This window comes from Sinocyclocheilus grahami, unplaced genomic scaffold (assembly GCF_001515645.1).
Source record: "Sinocyclocheilus grahami isolate Dianchi unplaced genomic scaffold, SAMN03320097.WGS_v1.1 scaffold494.1, whole genome shotgun sequence".
In the NCBI taxonomy this organism is placed as follows: domain Eukaryota; kingdom Metazoa; phylum Chordata; class Actinopteri; order Cypriniformes; family Cyprinidae; genus Sinocyclocheilus; species Sinocyclocheilus grahami.
In genome coordinates this window covers 151059-173221 of record NW_015505673.1, presented here as the reverse complement: position 1 = coordinate 173221, position 22163 = coordinate 151059, and the positions used below count along the sequence as shown (strand labels likewise).

The 22163-nt window shown below is 37.0% G+C and overlaps 2 protein-coding genes across 6 annotated transcripts in view; both read left to right on the top strand.

The window, feature by feature from the left end:
• The window catches only part of ap4b1 (adaptor related protein complex 4 subunit beta 1), an 18050-nt gene extending 15121 nt beyond the window's left edge, over positions 1–2929 (top strand). For all 3 annotated transcript variants that reach the window (XM_016236659.1, XM_016236658.1, XM_016236660.1), the window contains one exon: positions 1002–2929. In XM_016236659.1, coding sequence (XP_016092145.1) covers positions 1002–1432 — 431 coding nt within the window. In that variant the 3' untranslated portion in view covers positions 1433–2929. The remainder of the gene's footprint in view (positions 1–1001) is intronic.
• Positions 2930–6650: 3721 nt separating this feature from the next.
• Positions 6651–17590, top strand: LOC107554219 (alpha-1,3-mannosyl-glycoprotein 4-beta-N-acetylglucosaminyltransferase C). Of its 3 annotated transcripts, none has more exons than XM_016236662.1 (4): positions 6651–6917; positions 9621–9732; positions 12217–12334; positions 16386–17590. In XM_016236662.1, the coding sequence occupies exons 2-4, from the start codon at positions 9631–9633 to the stop codon at positions 17531–17533; spliced, it is 1368 nt and encodes a 455-aa protein (XP_016092148.1). In that variant the 5' UTR covers positions 6651–6917; positions 9621–9630; the 3' UTR covers positions 17534–17590. The 3 variants fall into 3 exon arrangements, with proteins under 3 accessions (XP_016092148.1, XP_016092149.1, XP_016092147.1); XM_016236663.1 differs by having other exon boundaries at positions 9618–9732; positions 12220–12334; XM_016236661.1 differs by having other exon boundaries at positions 9618–9732.
• The last annotated feature ends 4573 nt before the right edge of the window (positions 17591–22163 follow it).

Below are 22163 nucleotides of genomic sequence, written 5' to 3'. Positions count from 1 at the left end.
TATATATATATATATATATATTTTATTTTTTTATTAAATTAAGTTTTAGTGTATTTAGATAAAATTAAATTTTAAAAGTGTATTTAGAAAAAAATAAATTTTATTTCAGATAAAATGAAAGACTGTCTTTTTTTAATCTTATCTTATTTTTAATTTAATTTGAGTTAATTGTTATTTAAATGTAATTAAACTATAATATTATCAATTTAATTTATAAATGTATAAATTCAGTAGTAATATGATATCGTAAAACTGTCTCATCCTACTTTTTTTTCTTTCTTTTTAATCTATATTTTTTAAATTAAGTTTCAGTTCTTAGTTTATTTAGTTTTAGTTATTTTAGTACTTCAATTTTAAAGGAAAATTAAAAAATGTAACCTTGTTTTTTTATATTATATTTTATTTTATTTCGGTTAATGTTTTTTTTTTTAAGTAGTTTTTTTTATCAGTTTTAGTTAATAATAATAATCCTGGTAATAACTAATTTTTTATTGTTTACTTAATTTTAATTAATTGTGATTTAATTAAATATACATTAAGTACATTTTAATATTATACATTTAATTTTATAATAAATTAAATACTAATATAACAACATATTACTGTCTCATCCTACCTGTTTTTTTATGTCTGTATAATTTATATTTTATTTTATTTCTAAGTTTACTATAGTAGATATTTTTGTACCTCAGCTTTAAACAAAAATGTAAAAATGTTACCTTGTTCTTTTATTTTATTTTGGTGAATGTTTATTTTACTTTAAATAATTTTATAATAATTATAATTTTTAAATAATTCAATAAAAATCCGTTTTAGTTAATTATAATAATCCTGACAGTAAATATTTTTTATTATGTACATAATTTGAATGAATTGTGATTTAAATATACAATATGTATAATATAAATAAATATTATAGTATTCTACATATAATTTATAATTTTATAATAAATGCAATACTAATCATGTAACATGTAAACCCGTGTTTCTCTGACTAACAGGAAGTAAAGATGTAACCCTCTCCAGCCCAAATGACACAGAAGAGGAGATCAGTCTATCTTTGGGTCCTCCTCTATCCCATGAGACTTTTGAGAAAATGTGGCTGGACTTGGAGATTCTCCACAGGCAAACTCTGGGTTCCCCTCTACCCAGAACGGCTCTGGATATGTTACAGGCTGCTTTACAGCTGGTGAAGATCCAGACTCTGGCCTTCACCCCGGGAGACACTGTGCCGTGGAAGGCCTACATTTACACCAGGAGCACTGGGACCCTGATCCTCGCCGAACTGCTGCAGGGGGACCCGCAGGCCCCTGGCAGTGATGAAAGCCTGGTGGTATCTGTCAAACAGCAGCCCGTAAACCAGCATGCCATCAGAGGATTTGCTTCAATACTTAAGAGTGTGCTGCAGACTCTTAATGATGATAGTTCATGAAATTCAGAAGTCTGAACTATTGCTACTTTGAGGACAATGTACGGTCTATTACAGTATAAGCTGGAGTTTTTCAACACAATTAATCGAATGGTCTTTCTAAACATAAAAGCCTTCCAGAAAGGCTTCTTTCTAGCACCCAGTTGCCTCATTTTATCTCTATCTCAGGTTATAATTTTCTTTTTCAACATCTTGCAGACAAAGCAATGTTTAGTTATAGTAAATATATGGTCTATTATACAAAACAGGTGCCTTTTGTGTCCCGCATTAATATGAATATACTTGTAATATGTTGTATAATAGGCATTTTAGAAGAATCTTCGAGAATCTGTCGCAGGTGGGCAACAGGGAAAAACCCCTCTGCTGTGACGGATCCAGCCTTGACAAGACCGCACGTTTATGCCACCACAGGCCAGTTTTTCCACCTTACGTAACGTGGTAGGCTTGCAATTCTACACAAGATTCTCTTCCACTCTTCTTTTGAACTTTCCAACTGATTGTGGTGGCCACAGAGAATCTGCTCAAATGATGTTGAGCTCTTTGTCCTGCCTCTGTCATTCCAACACAAGAACATGGTCGATCACAGGAGCTCTGATTTCATCTGAAATGACTGTTCTTGGCCTGGCTCTTCTTCGTCCTCCTCTTCCTCCACCACCCATGCCATCTGTGCACTTTGAACTGGCTTGTATTTTGTACATTTGCATATTGTATTTAGAAACGAGTGTGAACAGTTCTGAATTATTTTGTGCAAACGATGACAGCCGTGTTGTAACATACTTTCTTGTGTTTAGGGTTTTGCATCACAAGTTTATCACAGTGCAAATTGTGTTTTAGTGAGTGAGAATGTGTTTCGGGTTTTGCAAAAAGAGATGTGCAAACAGTGTCTAAACTGCCTGAACTTGTTTAAGGTTGTGCAGAAAGAGTGATTTGTTTGACAAACTGGTTTAGGCTATTGAGAATTTGGTTCAGAGAATGGGGTTTAGTGTCTTAGCAAATGTGAAGAACTGTAAGACACTGTCTTAACATAGAGGCTAAGTTTATGCAACTGGACCCAGGTCTTTTGCTTCATGCTTCCAATAAATGAAGTTCAAGAACTGACTGTTCACTATGTATATGTAGTGTGTGTGTGAGCGAGCATAATGACATAGGTATTACAAGAACAAAAGCTCAGTATAAAAGTCCCTGTAAACCATAAATGCATATGTGTATGCTAAAGCAGAAGTAAATATGCAGAAGAGAGAAATGTTGGATTTGTGTGTGTGTGTGTGTTAAGTGTAACAGTTAAGTAAGTGCCAGTGAAAGACTGTGGTCAAGCCAGCCTCACTTTTTTTGGACTGCGCGTCTAAGCGCGCACTTACGGTCTGGGTGCTGGGAGTGGTTAAAATGCATGTAAAGAAGCTGTCATAAAGGCGTTTCCTTTATACTTTTGCTGATATTTTCAATAGATTGCTGTCCACGGTGACCCAAAATATGTCTGCATAAAACGTAATTTAACTCTAAAAAGACCATAAAGCAACATCAGAATATTTATTTATTGCTAATTTATATCATGACATAAATAATACAATTTCAGGATTTTTTTTAAACGACTTGAACTTTGAAAAATAATGTTTGTGAATACATTATTTTTTGTACATTAACATTTGTATTGTACATTTATTAATATACATAATTTATCAATGTTAATATATACATTAACAGTGTGTGTGTATACAGCTTTAAACTGATACTTGTTTACAGTGACCCTGACTGTTACTGTATTAATTTTCAAGTTAAATCTATTGTACAATTTCTGTACAAATTAAAGGCAAATCACTCCAAATTTCAACGTGCATTCTCACACTTTCTCATAAAAAGCACTTACTCGTAAAAAGCTTTCCTTAATTAAAAATCTCATTCTTCCAGTTGATTCAAGTCCACAGTCACCCTGACTATTACTGTATAACTTTTCAAGTCATTTTACTGTATGGTTCTGGAGAAAATTAATGACAAAATTACTCAAAAAAATGAAGTGCATTCTAGCAGTTGCACCATTACCCATTTTCAAACACTCATAAAAATCTTTGCTTTATAGGTTTGCTCATTCTTCCAGTTGATTCAAGTCCACAGTCACCCTGACTATTACTGTATTAATTTTCATGTAATTTTACTTTACAGTTTCTGGGAAACGCAAACTCACTCCAAAAATGTTTTTATAGAGTGTATTGTTGCACTCATGTCCAATTTTCAAACAGAAAGTTTCCGTTTTTGAAGGAATTATTGTGCAAACGTACCATGATTATTACCATATGAAACTGACTCTTATTTTATATACAGGTGCATCTCAATAAATTAGAATGTCGTGGAAAAGTTAATTTATTTCAGTAATTCAACTCAAATTGTGAACTCGTGTATTAAATAAATTCAATGCACACAGACTGAAGTAGTTTAAATCTTTGGTTCTTTTAATTGTGATGATTTTGGCTCACATTTAACAAAAACCCACCAATTCACTATCTGCTGGGAAATACTCATCTCATCATGACCTGACGTCATCCACTCAACCTTTTCTTACATTTTATTTGTTAGTGTCACATTTAATTGAGTTAAAATCTTCATTTTAACCTTAGGAACTGATTATGTTCATCACCCATTTGAGCAGTCCTTATTTGTGTCCATGGTTACTAATTTCTAACCTTTAGTTAAATTTCTTATGTCTTTGCTTTTATAGCCCTGAGGTTGTTGTATTTGTTTATGGTGATTATGCCTGCAAAGCTATTATGTTTTGCTGTGTCTGTTTACCGTAATCATCAGTCAGCTTAGCTGCAACTTCTTGTTTCTCCTACCTGTAACCGATCAATTACAATTTGTATTGAGATAAATTTTTAAATGATCTATCTGAATTAAAATCCAGATACAATAAGACACTGATCACACAGGTAAGGTAAGACAGTTGACAACACAAAGAAAAAATCCGTAATATAGTATCAGTGCCGTAGTTTGAAAATGATGGCACTTTTATTTTAATTTGACTTAACTTTATTTTATCGTATTTTATGTACTTTTATAAATATTATACATTTTATATAAATACATGCAATTAATATATATTAAACATTTATTTATTTATTTATTTATTTTGCCTTTCTTATTTCAGAAAACAACTTTGTGCATCTTAAGGAATAACAGCACTTCGAGCATTCTGTTGTACATCCAATCAGACTGCACAACAGTGCCTACTGTGGCTTCAACACCTGTGAACATTTATTGACTGTCTTCTGCACACTGATGCATACACCTAAAATCATCTTCTCATATTAGGCTTTTGTTTAATTGCATTAAAAAAAAGACATTTGCATTTGTATCTGTGAAATGTCATAACAAAGGTTACATAATCCCTATCACAACTTATTTCTGTATTTCAGTCGTGATAAAAACTCTTGTTTAAATTCCATTAGGTTGTATTGCAGTCAATCAATCAATAGCCTACTGTTATTTTAAGGTGTTATTGAGTCTTGAAAGGTGTCTAATAAAATGCATTATTATTATTATCATTAAATTATTATAGGAGTAAACTGCAGCAGAGGCTGTGGCAGAATGACACCAAGGAGTTCAGCAGAGGCATGAGGACTATAATTGGTTACAAGATTTCTGTACAATAAAAAAATAATTAAAATAAAATAAAAATAGTCAAATTACTTGAAAATTAATACAGTATGTGGCGAGTCACCCAGTGCCAGATCAGCGTCGCCATGGAAACAGCCCTCACACCTGGGAGCGAGTGCCGATCATCAGCACCTGCACATCATTAAGAGGAGGATATATAAACGGAAGAGATGGGAAGGAGGTTGAGCTTCGCCTCCGATTATGCAGGACGCTAACTGTGTGCTCTTTGTTTGTTGCAGAGACCAGCGGCTGACGTCCGGCCTTCCCCACACGGTCACCCTGGTTCGCCCACCCCTCTACAGGACTGCCCTGCAGCACCGAGCATGCCTTTCCTCATAGTATTCACCTTGATTTGATACACCATTTGCAATTGTCACAATAAAACACCCTCTAGCTGCTATTTGTGTCTGTGAACTCCCTCTCCCAGCCACAAGTAATAGTCAGGGTCACTGTGAACAGGAATCAATTGAAGGAATGAGCAAACTTATAAAGCAAAGATTTGTATGAGTGTTTGAAAATGGGTAATGGTGCAACTGCTAGAATGCAGTTTTTTGGAGTAATTTTGTCATTAATTTTCTCCAGAACCATACAGTAAAATGACTTGAAAAGTTATACAGTAATAGTCAGGGTGACTGTGGACTTGAATCAACTGGAGGAATGAGCAAACCTATTAAGGAAAGCTTTTTACGAGTAAGTGCTTTTTATGAGAAAGTGTGAGAATGCACGTTGAAATTTGGAGTGTACAATAGATTTAACTTGAAAATTAATACAGTAATAGTCAGGGTCACCGTAAACAAGTATCAGATTAAAGGTGTACACAGACACACACACACACACACACACACACACACACACACACACACACACACACACACACACACATGTATATATATATACTGTGTATATATATATATATATATATATATATATATATATATATTCACTTTGATAAAATATGTATATTAATAAATATACAATACAAATGTTCATGTACAAAAAAAAAATGATGTATTCACAAACATTAATCCAATGTTCAAGAAAAAATCCTGAAATTGTATTATTTATGTCATGATATAAATTAGCAATAAATAAATATGCTGATGTTGCTTTATGGTCTTTTTAGGGTTAAATTACGTTTTATGCAGACATATTTTGGGTCACCGTGGACAGCAATCTATTGAAAATATCAGCAAAAGTATAAAGGAAACGCCTTTATGACAGCTTCTTTACATGCATTTTAACCACTCCCAGCACCCAGACCGTAAGTGCGCGCTTAGACGCGCAGTAATAAAGCGCGTCTGGCTTGACCGCAGGACCGAAAGAGCTGTTTCAACTCAAATGTATACACAGTAACACAATGTAATAAGCTAATAAAGTTACATTTATTTAACCATTTGTTTGTTTGTTAGATAGGTATGTCTTGCCATGATCTAGGCTAATTCAATTACTAAAGAAAGTCTATAATGAAGCCAAGATCACAATCTGTTTGAAACTCTTTTAATTCATGACACATTAATTTCCCCGATGGAGACCCCTGTGACTGAGGAGGAAATGACACCAGCTGAACTAGCTACCTGACAAGTTGCATCCAACCCTCGGCCGCCTCACATTTCAGCGACCAGCAGCACTCCTGACAGCAGCGCTCGCGGATCAGCAGCATCTGGATAAACGCACAGCACACTTCACTGAAGGGAGTAAAGACCGAATCTAAGTCTAAGAGCGACTGGAGGACACTAGGAAGTGAATGAACTCGTCCAGAGACGCGCGATTCTCTCGCTTTGCACACAATATCATTTTGAATGTTGACTTTTTTCTGCTGTGCAAGGTTATAGGTGATATAAAGGTAAGTGGACTTTATATGAACTGGGTGTTAAAATCTACACTGCTTGTCTGGACAGTTTGCAAGTAGATCCGTTTTCCATATACTTTCGATTTGATTTATATATATATATATATATATATATATATATATATATATATATATATATATACGTTATATAGGCTATATATATAATTCGATTGTGGAATTTGGGCGTTCCGAATTTCGAATACATTTTTTTTTACATCTTTGCATTCCGAATGTCAAGTTAGGTCATTTTCTTTTTATTCGCAGGTAGAAATAAGACATAATTAACCCTATATGAGAGACTGATCATACTATTTTACTACTGCTACTACTCAGAGGCGGACAAAGCCTGCTCAACTCCATTACTTGAGAGAAAGTACAGATACTGCTGGTCAAATATTACTCCATTGCAAGTAAACAGATTTTTACTTAAGTAAAAGTACAGAAGTACTTGCTTCTAAAAGTACTTAAGTGCTTAAGTACTTAAATTTCCTTTTGTATGTCAATGCACTGTTTTATTGTTGTATGTAATACTTGCATTACTTAACAGTATACTTAATTTAACTGTATATATAAATACACCTTGCCACGTGTACTGTGTTAGGCTAACCGAGACGTGTCATTTGCACTTATATATTGTTGCTCTTTTGTTAGTTTTGATTGCTTCCATTGTTTTCTAAGTCGCTTTGGATAAAAGCATCTGCTAAATGACTAAATGTAATGTAAATGTAATTTAATAATAAAGAGCTTTTAGAATGTTAAAAACCTATGGGGGAAAAACAAAACAAACATAAATAAATCATTATTTAACACCCCTACCCACCCCCACAAAAGCAGGATGGTAGTGATCTCACACAGCTCTGCACACATCTATGTGTAGCCATTCATCCACATTTGAACAGAGTGGACAGTGAAATTGCTGTAAATACAGACTGATAAGGAAGAAATAAAAAAATAAACCTGCTTTAAAACCCAGCAACACAACTGTAGCTGTATAACTTTACAACAGCAGCACTGCTTTAACAAAAAAGCAAGACTTATTTGACATCAAAACAAACATTTTTAAAAATGCTGTCTAATCGCTCTCGCTGTAGTTTGATGTCACACACAGAACGCTCTGTGCAGTGCTGCGTCAAGTCCAACACCTTTTGTGTTTTATTAGGAGATGTTCTTCTGTGGCTTTATAGGTAATATTTTCACGTACACAATTTATTGGTTAGCTTTTAATATAAAGGCTTAAGTATAGTCATGTTAGACTGTTCCTTTCACCTGTCCTGTAAAACCTGACCGAGGCTTTTAAACAAAACAACTGCCATAACTTGTTTAAGTTGCAAAGGAACCTGGATTTAAGGAACGTAGTGTCATTGAGTCCAGGCTCACACACATTCAGTACCTAACAGACTAAAACCAGTTTGACTGGTTTACTCTCTTCATTCTCTGCTATTACTTGTTTTATTTGTTGAATTAACAACAAATGATGCATCCCTGTAACCAGGTGTGCTTTCATTTAATGCAAATAGAGCACATAATGGTAAACGTGCGGAAGCAAAGTTCACTTTGCTCACGGGGAAAGGTCAGGCCTGTTTCAAAATGCATGCTTTTTCAGTATACTGGGGTTATAATACGTAATGACAAATCCAACATTCAGTCATTCCTTTACTACACAGCCAGCTCTCAATCACTTTTTAGGATTTTGAAAGTATTTGCTTTTTTATATCACTGGGTTTTCAAATTAAAATAATACATATCAATTGTTCATTAAAACAGCGATAACTTTTAGCTTAAATCAACTTTCAGACTTAAAACTTGATCTTATTACAGTCTACGCTACATAAAATATGTTTGGAAGTTACAATAGAAAGCAAACGGTGACATGCTGGGGGAAAAAACATGTTTATACTAAAGCACTTGCAGTTAAAATCTATGGAGCAAGACATTTCGGAGGGGTTAAAACTGGAAATGTGCATGCTGCTTATGTTTTTGATAACGCGCTTTTATGAATTGCCCTCTACAAAATGTATTATTTGAGCTGTAAAGCTGTTTAAATCGTCCTTGTGGTGATGCTACTTTTCTAACCAGACCGGTACAGTAATTCCTGCAGGGGAATATTATATCCCATGTAATCATGTTCTTGTTTTATCAAGTGAAAGTTGCCAGGGTCCTGGCTTTACATGGCAGGAGAAATATTGAGTATAAAATGAGTAAGCTATTGTGTCACTAAATGAGTCCTGAATATGAATATGCTATGTTTCTCAGCACAGTTCAGTATTAAACAGTGAACGTCTCAGATTCATGGTAAAAACAACAACAACCAACAACACTGAATTTTGCATTCTTAGAATAAATCAGATTGTATTGACTTTTGCTGATATGCAATACTTATTAATAATAAATATGTTCATATTCACAGACATGTTAATCTACGTTTACACTCACTTTGCTGCGTTTCCCTATCCTTGTAGATGGCGACTTACTAGTGTGAGAAGCACTATTCTGCTGCTCTAAATGACAGTGTTGAATGTGTGAGCTGAATGGTTCATAATCGGCCATTAATTATTCAAACTGGGTCATGTGAATAATTGAACAATGCAACTACTGATTATAGACAATCAATCATATAGGAAAAACAGCATTTGGAGGTACAAGTGAAGCTCATCATGTGTGTTTAATGTTGGTGGTGCCTGTGTGTCTTAACAGAAGAAGGTGTGTGATGAGATTCCATCTGAAAAACCTCTTCCTCCTAGCGACTGGTCTTCTCATTTTGACCAGGGTCTACATCTACATGCAGAAAGCAGAATCGGGAAGCCTCAAGGTATTAGCTTGTGCTAATAGCATGATTATTAAATATTGAGACTTAAAGAGATAGGTCACCCCAGAAAAACCAACCTTCTGTTATCATTCACACACACACTTGTGTCACTCCAACCCTGATTATCTTTTATCTGCAGAACAGAAAAGAGGTTTTGTTTACCGCTGAATTGCATTGTATACGGGTGATTCTATAATTGGAGATACATTTGGCATTGCAGAAAGTTAAGAAAAAAAACTTTTTTTTCAGTATATTATTGAAAACATATTTCATTTGAATAATTCAGTGCTTGCCAAGCACAAGTTACTTCCTCTTTTTTTTTTACTTTGAACGAAAAGATGTCTTTATGGTATTGTTTGTCAACTCTGTTACGGACAAATTAGCCAATGTGTAGAAATAACAATAAATCATAACAGGAAAAATATTCCTTCTTGTTTCATTAGACAAACAGTCCTTGCATTCCATCACTTCAAACTGAGATGATATTTCACCTATGCGTACCTTAAAATTAAAATAAATACCTGTGTCTTCACAGAACCGTCCACTTGGAGCAAATATTTTTCATCTGAAAATGTATTATATACAATATCCAGTTAAAAAAAGAAATGTTGTTGAAATATTATAAGGGTGCAAAAATAAATCAATAATGTTTATTAGATTTTAAACAACAAATTTATTTTTTGTGAAAATAGTTCATAAACAGAGTTGACCCTTTAAGAAACAGAATTGTAAAGTAACAGAATTGTCTGATGGACTGTCAACTCTGTTACTGCACTGTCAGCATTGTTACTCTAACATGGTAACAGAGTTTGACGGTAACAGAATTTACCATTTTCTTTATTTTTTGCCAAAAACTCCACTTGCGAGCATAAATGCTAAGAGCACATGGCACTAATGAAATCATGATTAAAAGATTTTTAAAATAACACAGTGCGATCGATGAAAAATTCAGTTTTCCTTTTGATATTGTGGTAACAGATTTGACAGTTTATAAAATAACTCTTGGTGTAAGAGCTTTTTAGATTAAACTATTTTCTTAGAGAGAGCACATAGACTTTTCAGTGCTTCAGATCTTAACAGGGAGGGAACGTGACATAATTTCCTGTATGTACATAGTTGTGGGAGATAATTCCACTCATTTACAGCCAAAGTATGGTACGGTAACAGAGTTGACACAAGATTTACAGACACACATTTTTAAAAGAAAAAAGTTATTTTTTTTTTATAATGTTGTAGAAGTAGGTAAATTACTCTTTAGGGCTTTTATAAATAAAATGAATGAAATATTACCAAAAGAAAAGTACAATAAAATATTTTGATTACACAATGATACATGATGGAAAACATGCACTGACTAATTCGGACAACAAGAAATCATGTTTGAAATCATCATTGACACTTTTTGCAAAAAATGTTATATTGTTATGGACTGTAACATCTCGTAATTCATAACAATGAGTAACACAATATTACAATAATCAAAAATATAACCATTTGAAAAAAGCTGAAGAAAAAAAGAATGACTACGGACACCAAATGTACCTGCAATTATAGAATCACTCACAGGCTGAAAACATCTTTTATGTTCCACAAATGAAAGAAGGAATGTCAAACAAGTTTGGAATGGGATTAGGTTGAGGAAATAATGAGAGGGTTTTCATTTTTTGGGTGAAGTATCCTTTTAAGAATCTTAAAAATCAGAAAAATGGTTCATTGTGTTGTATGTAGGCTACTCAGACAATGCTAGTTTCAGACTGTGGCACACCACAAGTTGCCCTTGTTCCGTTCATAGCTCGTTGGGAGTTTCCTGTACATTTGAGTCATACTGTTAATGATTTTTCTACATCAACTTGGATTAAAGCATCTCTCACAATGGAATATTTCCCATTACATTAGGTTTGAAAGTGTTGTAATATGCTGAACATTAAAAGGCAGTTTAAGAGACAGTGAACTGGATTACGTATGCTGCGGAGACTGTAACACTGTGACAGTATTTGTATGAATTCGATAACAAAATAATAAAGCAAGTCACACTGTATTTTAAACAAAGAAGCGCAAGCACGCTTTTGAAACTAAACATTTCACAAAAACATTTGTTTCTTTCTTTTTCATAACAAAATGTATGAAGTATCAAGACAAAAACGACATATCTTTTCCTGACTGTTACTTCTGAAAAGGTTTAATTCATATACAGTACACAGCTTTTGAAATGGTCGTCGGTGATAAAAATAACCAGCCAAATGTTGAACTTCCTGACATGTTTGTAGTTCCCTACACTTTCAGAAAAAAAGGGTACAAAAGCTGTCACTGCAGTGTACCTTTGTACCTTTTTTACCCCTAAAAGGTGCATAGTAACAGGTACATATTAGTACCTCTAGTGTACAGTATTAGTAACTTTTGAAGGGGAACGCCATAGTGACAGACTCTGGACCTTTATTTCCTTTTAGTTCTGAGCAGATGAATTATTTTTATTTATTTTTTTTGCAGCAGGTGTCACAGACCTGGATCTGGGATAAGGAGACTTGGATGGAAGATATTAAAGGCCATTACCTGCATTTCAATGTTTCCATTAAAGTTCTGGCAGGAGTCTTCCAGCAGTCCAAGAGTGTACAAAAGCTGTCACTGCAGTGGTACCTTTCAAAAGGTACACTTTTGTACCTTTTTTACCCCTAAAAGGTGCATAGTAACAGGTACATATTAGTACCTCTAGTGTACAGTATTAGTAACTTTTGAAGGGGAACGCCATAGTGACAGACTCTGGACCTTTATTTCCTTTTAGTTCTGAGCAGATGAATTATTTTTATTTATTTTTTTTGCAGCAGGTGTCACAGACCTGGATCTGGGATAAGGAGACTTGGATGGAAGATATTAAAGGCCATTACCTGCATTTCAATGTTTCCATTAAAGTTCTGGCAGGAGTCTTCCAGCAGTCCAAGAGTGAGTTATCTGTTTACATCTACATGCATGTAGATCTGATCAGTGGTGTCTAACACACATAAGCCTGAAGGACTTGATTAGCTGGATCAGTTGCATTTACTTAGGGTTTTAAGATCAACTTTGCAAGGGTTTGGCCCTCCCAGAATTGAGTTTCACATCCCTGATGTAGATGTTTTGTTTTTGGAGCAACAGATCTAGAAGATAATGCTACAGCATCACTAAAGGAATTGAAATTAAATGTGATGTCCATTTTTTAAATGCTGCATAAATAATCATATTTATGCAAAATAATCATATTTATGCAGTGCAGCCTATGCCTATGCACACAATACTAACAGTACAAGAGCATGTGGCAAGATCAACTCATTAAAGGGAGTTGTTTTGCAAGCAGTGACGACAGAATCAGTGTAGTAAAAAGAGTACAATGCAAGTTATGGGAACTTATATATACATGGACTCATATACACTGAACAAAATTATAAACGCAACACTTTTGTTTTTGCCCCATTTTTCCAAGATCTAAGACTTTTTTCTTTGTACACAAAAGGCCTATTTCTCTCAAATATTGTTCACAAATCTGTCTAAATCTGTGTTAGTGAGCACTTCTCCTTTGCCGAGATAATCCATCCACCTCACAGGTGTGGCATATCAAGATGCTGATTAGACAGCATGATTATTGCACAGGTGTGCCTTAGGCTGGCCACAATAAAAGGCCACTCTAAAATGTGCAGTTTTATCACACAGCTCAATGCCACAGATGTCGCAAGTTTTGAGGGAGCGTGCAATTGGCATGCTGACTGCAGGAATGTCCACCAGAGCTGTTGCCCGTGAATTGAATGTTAATTTCTCTACCATAAGCCGTCTCCAAAGGCGTTTCAGAGAATTTGGCAGTACATCCAACCGGCCTCACAACCGCAGACCACGTGTAACCACACCAGCCCAGGACCTCCACATCCAGCAACTTCAGCCACCCGGACAGCTGCTGCAACAATCGGTTTGCATAACCAAAGAATTTCTGCACAAACTGTCAGAAACCGTCTCAGGGAAGCTCATCTGCATGCTCGTCGTCCTCATCGGGGTCTCGACCTGACTGCAGTTCGTCGTCGTAACCGACTTGAGTGGGCAAATGCTCACATTCGATGGCGTCTGGCAGTGCTACTGGACTTCTAGGGTCATGCAGCCTAATGGCACTTCGATGCTCGGCAATCTGCATTTTGAATTGTCTGCTAGTTTTACCCACGTAACAGAGTTCACACGGGCAGCACAGCACATAAATAACATTAGAGGTCTTACAAGAAATCGTTCCTCTGTTCTTAAAAGATTTCCCAGTACAGGGATGCTTAAAAGTTTGTATTTTGTAGGTAAAATTACATTGTTGACAACCTCCACACTTATAGTTACCTGAAGGAATGTTACTCAAAAAATGTGTTGGTTGAGAAACAGATAAATCAGCCCTGACCAGCATATTACGTAAGTTTGGAGGTCTCTTAAAGACTACCCAAACTGGTTTAGCGAAAATTGTGTGCCAGATAGGATCACTGTCAACAATGTACCAATGTTTCTGAATTATGCCTTTGATATCTTTAGCTAGTGGAGAACACTGGATAAAACAATTCTTGACAAGACAATCCTGTTGAGAACTGCTACTGAAGCGATCTATCGCAGATTGTGTTCACTCCTCCTTATATGTGACCCTGGAGCACAAAACCAGTCTTAAGTCGCTGGGGTATATTTGTAGCAATAGCCAAAAATACATTGTACGGGTCAAAATTATTGATTTTTCTTTCATGCCAAAAATCATTAGGATATTAAGTAAAGATCATGTTCCATGATGATATTTTGTACATTTCTACTGTGAATATATAAAAACTTACATTTTTTGATTAGTAATATGCATTGCTAAGGACTTCATTTGGACAACTTTAAAGGTGATTTTCTAAATATTTAGATTTTTTTGCACCCTCAGATTCCAGATCTTCGAATATCTCAGCCAAATATTGTCCTATCATAACAAACCATACATCAATGGAACGATTATTTATTCAGCTTTCAGATGATGTATAAATCTCAATTTTGAAAAATTGACCCTTATGACTGGTTTTGTGGTCCAGGGTCACATATGCTTTCTGCCTAAACCTATTGGCCATTTCTTCTGCATGATATTGATAATCCTCATCTCAACTACAAATACTATGAATGCGACTGAATTGAGAAATAGGCAGGAAACGTTTCAGAGGAACAGGGGGATATGATAACCCATCTAGAAGTGTATTACAGTCTGTGGGTTTACGGAATAAACTAGTCTCAATACCGGTCTCATAACATTAACATCTAGGAAATTAATTTGTTCCTTCTGGACATCCATACTGAAAGTCAATGAAAGTCTATGAAAATCGTACCACACCATAAGCAGAAAATATCATCAATACAGCGCTTCCACAATACAATTAACATACAGGCTGAATTGTACACAAACTGTTCTTCAAAAAGCCCACAGAATAGAGAGGCCTATCACACTCACCTCCTGGACAATAATCTGATTACTTTTTATCGCTCTGGACTCGCTGAACCACTTTGCACACAACTTTCCTGTGATGGTTTTCAAGGGACATTTAACAAGTTTGTGGAGTGAGCACTTGTGCTGAGCGGATCCTCCTTCACTGTGAGAGAGATGGAGGAGGAGCCCACTGTAACGGTTATATACCTACAGCTCTGGTGATCACGGACCTGTTTTGGGGCAGATGAGACTGGCATCCAGTGTGGCAGATCCACTGCTGATGTTGGTGTGGGCTCCACCTTGGTATCCAGTTCCACCCTGATTCCCTGCTCTGCCCTGGTCTCCAGCTCTACCCTGGCTCCACTGGCTTTACCCTGGTTTTCAGCTCTGCACTGGACTTTTGTTTGGGTTTGGTGTGGAGCGTCTGGAATCCACTCCCTGGGGAGGGGGGTTACATTACATGTTCCCTGTGTTGTCTATTGTTGGGCTTTAATGTTGGAATTGTGTTCCAGTTTCCGGTGTCAGCTTTTGTAGTCCCTTGTAATCCTTTCATTTAGTGGTTCCTCCTCGATTATATCCCCAGGTGTCTCATTATCTTCTTAAGCTTTTTAGCCCCCTGTGTATATATCTCTTGTGTTTTCCTTGTTTGGTCAGTTGTTAAATGTAATGGTTGATGTTGTTCATGTTTGCGTTTGTTTCTCTTATCTTGTTCCTCATGTTCCCGGTTGTTTGTTTATTTTGTTACTTTCAAGTCATTCCAATGCTCCATTCTGTTGTGTTTTGCTTTTAATAAAACCCCTGCAAATAGATGCATTAATTTAATGCATTCTATTAAGCAGCCAAACCTGATTTCACATTGAAAATAATAATACGTTTCTTGAGCAGCAAATCAGCATATTAGAATGATTTCTGAAGGATCATGTGGCATTCAAGGCGGGAGTAATGATGCTGAAATCTATCTATCTATCTATCTATCTATCTATCTATCTATCTATCTATCTATCTATCCATCCATCCATCCATCCATCCATCCATCCATCCATCCATCCCTCCCTCCCTCCCTCCCTCCCTCCCTCAACTATTTGCCAGTGGAGCAAGAAAAAACTTAACTTTGAATATTTTATCTGAAAAACAAGGCAAAATCTTGAATAAGAATTTGTGAGCCCAATGAAACCCAGAAAACAACTTTATATTCACACCCTTGTGTTTCATAATTTTTCAGAGTACTTGACGGTGGGCCTCTCGTCTGTGGAGAGAGAAAAGGGCAGTTATCTTCAGGACACTCTTCAGTCAATCTACTCTGCCTCCTCAGAAGAAGAGCTGGACCAAATGGTTGTGGTCGTCCTTCTTGCTGACTTTGATGTGAGCTGGATCCAGCAGACATTAGAGAAAATTACAAATGAATTCCACACGCGGCTGTCCAAGGGTCAACTTCTGGTCATCCATGCCAATGAAGACAACTATCCTCCCCTCACAGGACTGAAGAGGAACTTCAACGACGCTTCTGACCGCGTGTCCTTCCGTTCGAAGCAAAATGTGGACTATTCCTATTTGGTCCATTTTAGCAGTAATCTCTCCCAATACTATGTCATGCTGGAGGATGATGTGAGCTGTTCGAAGAACTTTCTCTCCAGTATGCGTGAGCACATCCATTCGATGAGCAACTCAAAGTGGGTCACATTGGAATTCTCCAAGTTGGGCTACATTGGAAAAGTCTATCAGTGCAGAGATCTGCCCATTCTAGCCCGATTCCTTTATAATTTCTACCAAGAGATGCCCTGCGACTTCCTGCTGTCGCATTTTCACAAATTGTTGATGCAGGATAAAGTCATACGTTTCCGCCCATCTCTGTTTCAGCACATGGGCACTTACTCGTCATTTAAGGGGACGTTCAATCATCTCAAGGATGAGGACTTTGTTGAAGAAGTTGCTGATAACCCTCCAGCAGACATTAGCACGAATATTGAAATTTATCAGACCAATACAGTCGACAAAGCTTACAGCCAGGGCTTAGAGTATTTCTGGGGTGTGTCACCTATTGGCCCAGAAAACTACATTTTAGTGGTCTTTCATGAACCTGTTCTCATCTCACGTGTCCAAATAGTAACAGGATTGGATGGGAAAGATGAGCTGGTCTATGCTGATGTGGAACTTGGAAAAACGCTGGTGAAAAAGGAGTCGGAGGTGGAGTGCTCTGGATTTGACAAGCTGGGTTCACTTCAGCAAGGTCAGTTTAATGAACCAGCAGTCCAGAAACTTGTGCCGGCAACTGTGGCATGTTTACGAATCCGAGTCACTGCAGCCCAACCGAGCTGGGTTGTCGTACGCAAGATCCAGGTTTGGACTTTTAAAGATGGCCAAACCATGTGAAATAATTCCTTATCATTACTTACAAAGGCTTGAATCTTTAATATAGACACGTTTAGTAATTACACCACATAAAATAATATTATAAATATTCTTAAAATAAGATACATATACTTAGGCATACTATATTTTCTTTAGGAAGCTATATTTAAATTACATTTATTTTTTCATATAACATATTTTGTTGTTAATAACAGAAACAAAATACAATGCATTTTAATACATTTAAACAAACTTACTTTTAACTTTAAAACAAGTAAAAAAAAACTTTCTTTGGTAACTTTTTGCAAGGTTTCCCAAGATGCACATATTCAATTTCATATTAGCTCAGTATTTGGGGAAAATTATGCATTTTATACCAATATATCATGTTGTGTTGCATTTATCTAGTTTTTGACAATTATATCAGCCGGGTTGGTTTATCAAACCTCACATATGTGGTATTAGCATTTGTTGAGTGCGATTATGTTCTCACTTCCTCAGGGGAGGACAGTAAGAAAGAGCATCTGTACATGTACATGCTATAGTTCAGAGGTAATTGAACAGTTCAGCATCACAAACTGATATTTTCACTCTATGATTACGAGTGTGTGTTCTCTGTCAGTTAGATTGTCTTTTTGGTTGTGTTTTATTTTGTTTTGCATTTCCATTTTAATACCTTTTCCATAATTTTGCTAAACTGTATACTCAACTGTTTTTTGTGACAGCCAATTAAACTAGTTTCATGTTGCTCACAACACTCACATTGTCAGATACTTTCAACTCAAATCAATATTTCATGTCAATTTATGTTCTTATTGTTTATTGTGGCAGTGTAATTAGCAGGATCATTTGCAGTCTATCAGTCATTATTGCAAAATAAACCACTTCAGGATGGTTCTCCACATTGCATTATGGGTCTAAATTGAGATAATGACATGCTAACTGTACTGGGTTGCCCTTATGAAATATATATCATTTTATCTATACTATAGTACCGTATTGGCCCGAATATAAGACGACCCTGATTATAAGACGACCCCCCTTTTTCCAGATGTACCTTTTGGAAAAAGGCTTTTTAAAAAACAAATCTTTTTTCTCAGTAAAACACATTTTGTCTTCAATTATTTTCATACTGCATATTTTTCCTATTTTAATTTTTGTTTTGAAAGTATGGTAAAAACTGGTCAAATGTACCAACAATCACATTTAAAAAATATACACTTTTGATATACCATTAAAAAATAAAAACAGGTAGCCCATCTGAATTAGGACATTTAGGCTATACATCTAATAGTAGCCTACCAAACTCTTATTAACAGTAGAGTTAAATCTTACTGTAGTCTTCTGGGTACTGTCTTACGTTTTAAAATCACAAAGGGAGTTTGGTCCCATCAGGCTAACGTGACAGTCACGACTCATGCAGCTGTAAGCTTTTCTTTTTCTTTTGTTTTTACTCGCAATCTTTACAACACGCATTACATTACGTATTTCATGGCACACTCGTTTTATGCGTATTTGGCGCCACTTATTGTTGTGGGTGTATTATTGACATGTCAAAGTCTAGACCCTGAATATAAGACGACCGTGTTTTTTCAGATACATCGTCTTATATTCGGGTCAATACGGTATATACTATTGTACATATCTGAAACCACTAGTGAAAATGCTTTTACTTTGGATTTGTTTAACTTCAATTGTATAATCTGTTTTTAGAAAATACAAAATAATCATAACAATTTGAATGTAAAATATTTATTCATTTTACATCATAATGTTCCTTTGTTTTCATACATTATTAGATATAAATTATATATACTGTATATAGCAGGGTCAGAGAGGGAAAGAGTAGTGCAGACACGTAAGCCGTTCAACATGGGGGGGTTATTTCTTGTGCAATAGATAAAGTGGAAATCCTGGAGGATCAGGAACCATCTGGTAACCCTCGTGTTGATATCCTTTGCTTTGGACATCCATTGGAGTGGTGCATGATTGGTCACCAGAGTGAAGGAGTGCCCGAGGAGGTATAGTGTAGCTCCAGGATGGCCCATTTTATAGCCAGCGCTTACTTTTCGATCACTGCGTACCAGGTCTCCAGGGCCGTAAGTTTCCAGCTGATGTATGTCACTGGATGTTCTTCTCCACTGATAGTCTGGGAGAAGACTGCTCCTAGCCTGGTATCGGAGGCGTCAGTGTAGAGAGTTAAGGGTTGAGAGAAGTCTGGAGTGTGGAGCACCAGGGAGGAAGAAGAAGCAGCTTTTAGGTTTTAGAATGCTTCCTCTGCTGCTGGGCTCCACTGCACCTTGTTGCGCTGGCCTTTATTTGTTAGGTTTGTGAGGGGAGAAGTCAAAGATGAGAAGCCCAGTATGAAACAGCGGTAGTACCTGGTCAACCCCAGAAAGGCATGTACCTGTTTCTTTGACATGGGCCTGTGACATTCACGGATTGCTCTTACCTTGTCTTCCCGTGGGAGGATGAGGCCTCTGCCAATTTATCCCAAGTAACGTGCTTCGGAGAGACCCAGGTGACATTTGACAGTCAGCCCAGCCCAACGCAGCGCTGATAGCACCTCCCTCAGCCGAGTCAGATGGTCTTCCCAGCTGTCTGAGTGGATGACTACATCATCCAGATACGCAGCGGCATACTGTTGGTGGGGTTTCGGAGCCACATCCATCAACCTCTGGAAGGTTGTTGGAGCCCCATGCAGGCTGAAAGGAAGGACCCAGTACTGCCAGTGCCCTGAGAGAGTGTTGAAAGTGGTCTTCTGCTTGGAATCTGGGGACATGCTAATATCCTTTTGTGAGATCTAGAATGGATATGTACTGGGCTCTTCCTGGCTGCTCAAGGGTCACAGGGACATGAGCTCCTTTCGCTGCTCACTGATTGGGCTGAGCTGGTTCCGAAGTCCATCACGGGTTCATCCTTCTGTTCTAACAGGGCCATGGCAGGGGGTGCTGCGACCCACTGCTTCAAGAGGTTGATGTGATAAATCTGCTCTAGCCTTCGTCTTCCAGGTTGGCCCAGACGGTAGTTCACAGGGCAACACGCTCAACAGTATAGGACCCTTCCAAGAGGTGTGGAACTTGCAGAAAGTGTCAGGGATCTAGACGAGGACCTTTTCTCTAAGTTGGAACTCATGGGGTTGCTCCGGCCAGTCATATAGGCATTGTTGGGCCTGCTGCGACTTGAGCAGATGTTCCCTCACCAGAGTCATTACTCGGTCGATTCTTTCTCTCATACTGGGGACTTGCTCAACGATGGATGAAGGAGTACCCTAGGAGGTAGGAGCGTAGCTCCAGGATGGCCCATTTTATAGCCAGCGCTTACTTTTCGATCACTGCGTACCAGGTCTCCAGGGCTGTAAGTTTCCAAGCAATAGGGAGAAGGCTGTTGCTCCCAGGCTTCTTTGGCGATGTCCAGTAGCCCTAGTAGTAGGAAGTAGCCCTGGAAGTAGGCTTCCAAAGAGCAATTCAAAGGAGGTCAAACCAGTGGAAGCCTGGGGTACTTCTCTTATTCCAAAGAGCACATACTGCAGCATTCGGTCCCAATCACAGCCATCCTCAGCAACCACCCTCTTCAACATCGGTTTAAGAATCCGATTAAAATACTCCACTAACCCATCAGTCTGGGGGTAGTAGACTGAGGTTCGAATATGTTTCACCTTTAGCAATTTGCAGAAGTCGGCCATTATCCAGGAGACGGAGGGGGTCCATTGGTCTGTGAGGATCTCTGTAGGGATCCCCACCCAGCTACACAACAGAAAGAGCTCTTCGGCAATAGCTGCAGTGGTTGCCCGTCTGAGGGGGGTGGCCTCTGGGTAGCGGGTGGCATAGTTGACAACTACTATAATGTGCTTGTGGTCCCGAGCCAACTTCAGCAGCAGTCCTACAAGAGCCATTCCGATCTGCGTGAACTGCTCTTTAATAACAGGAAGTGGCACCACTGGGGCTGGGGCTGGCTTCTGAATGCTTTAAATTTGTCAAAAGTGGCAGTAAGGACACTTAAAATGTTACAATATAAAATGTTTTTTACTTTCCATTCATCAAAGAATCCTGAAAAAAAAAATCTCATGATTTTATAGAAGCCCGTTTCCACCACTAAATAAAAAATAAAACAAGGTAATTGCTTTTTTTTTCTCAGAATTCTGTGATATAAACTCGCAATTCTGACTTTTTTCTTGGAATTGTGAGTTTATATATTTATTCTGAGAAAAAACGTCATAAAAAAACCTCAGAATTACGAGTTTATATCTCGCAATTCTGACTTTTTTTTTCTCAGAATTCTGTGATATAAACTCGCAATTCTGACTTTTTTCTTGGAATTGTGAGTTTATATATTTATTCTGAGAAAAAACGTCATAAAAAAAACTCAGAATTACGAGTTTATATCTCGCAATTCTGACTTTATAACTCGCAATTTTGACTTTATAACTCGCAATTGTGTGTTATAAAGTCAGAATTGCAAGATATGAACTCGCAATTCTGAGAAAAAAAAGTCAGAATTGTGAGCTAAAAAGTCACAATTACCTTGTTTTATTTTTTATTCAGTGGCAGAAACGGGATTCCATATGATTTAAACACACACACACACACACACACACACACACACACACACACACACACACACACACACACACACACATACTCTCACACAC

What these genes read in the sequence shown, in the direction of transcription:
- LOC107554219 (XM_016236662.1), top strand. Translation starts at nt 9,631, where the DNA reads ATGAGATTCCATCTGAAAAACCTCTTCCTCCTAGCGACTGGTCTTCTC. An exon ending in CAGAATCGGGAAGCCTCAAG is followed by an intron (nt 9,733 to 12,216) that starts GTATTAGCTTGT and finishes TTTTTTTTGCAG; the next exon opens with CAGGTGTCACAGACCTGGAT. An exon ending in AGTCTTCCAGCAGTCCAAGA is followed by an intron (nt 12,335 to 16,385) that starts GTGTACAAAAGC and finishes ATAATTTTTCAG; the next exon opens with AGTACTTGACGGTGGGCCTC.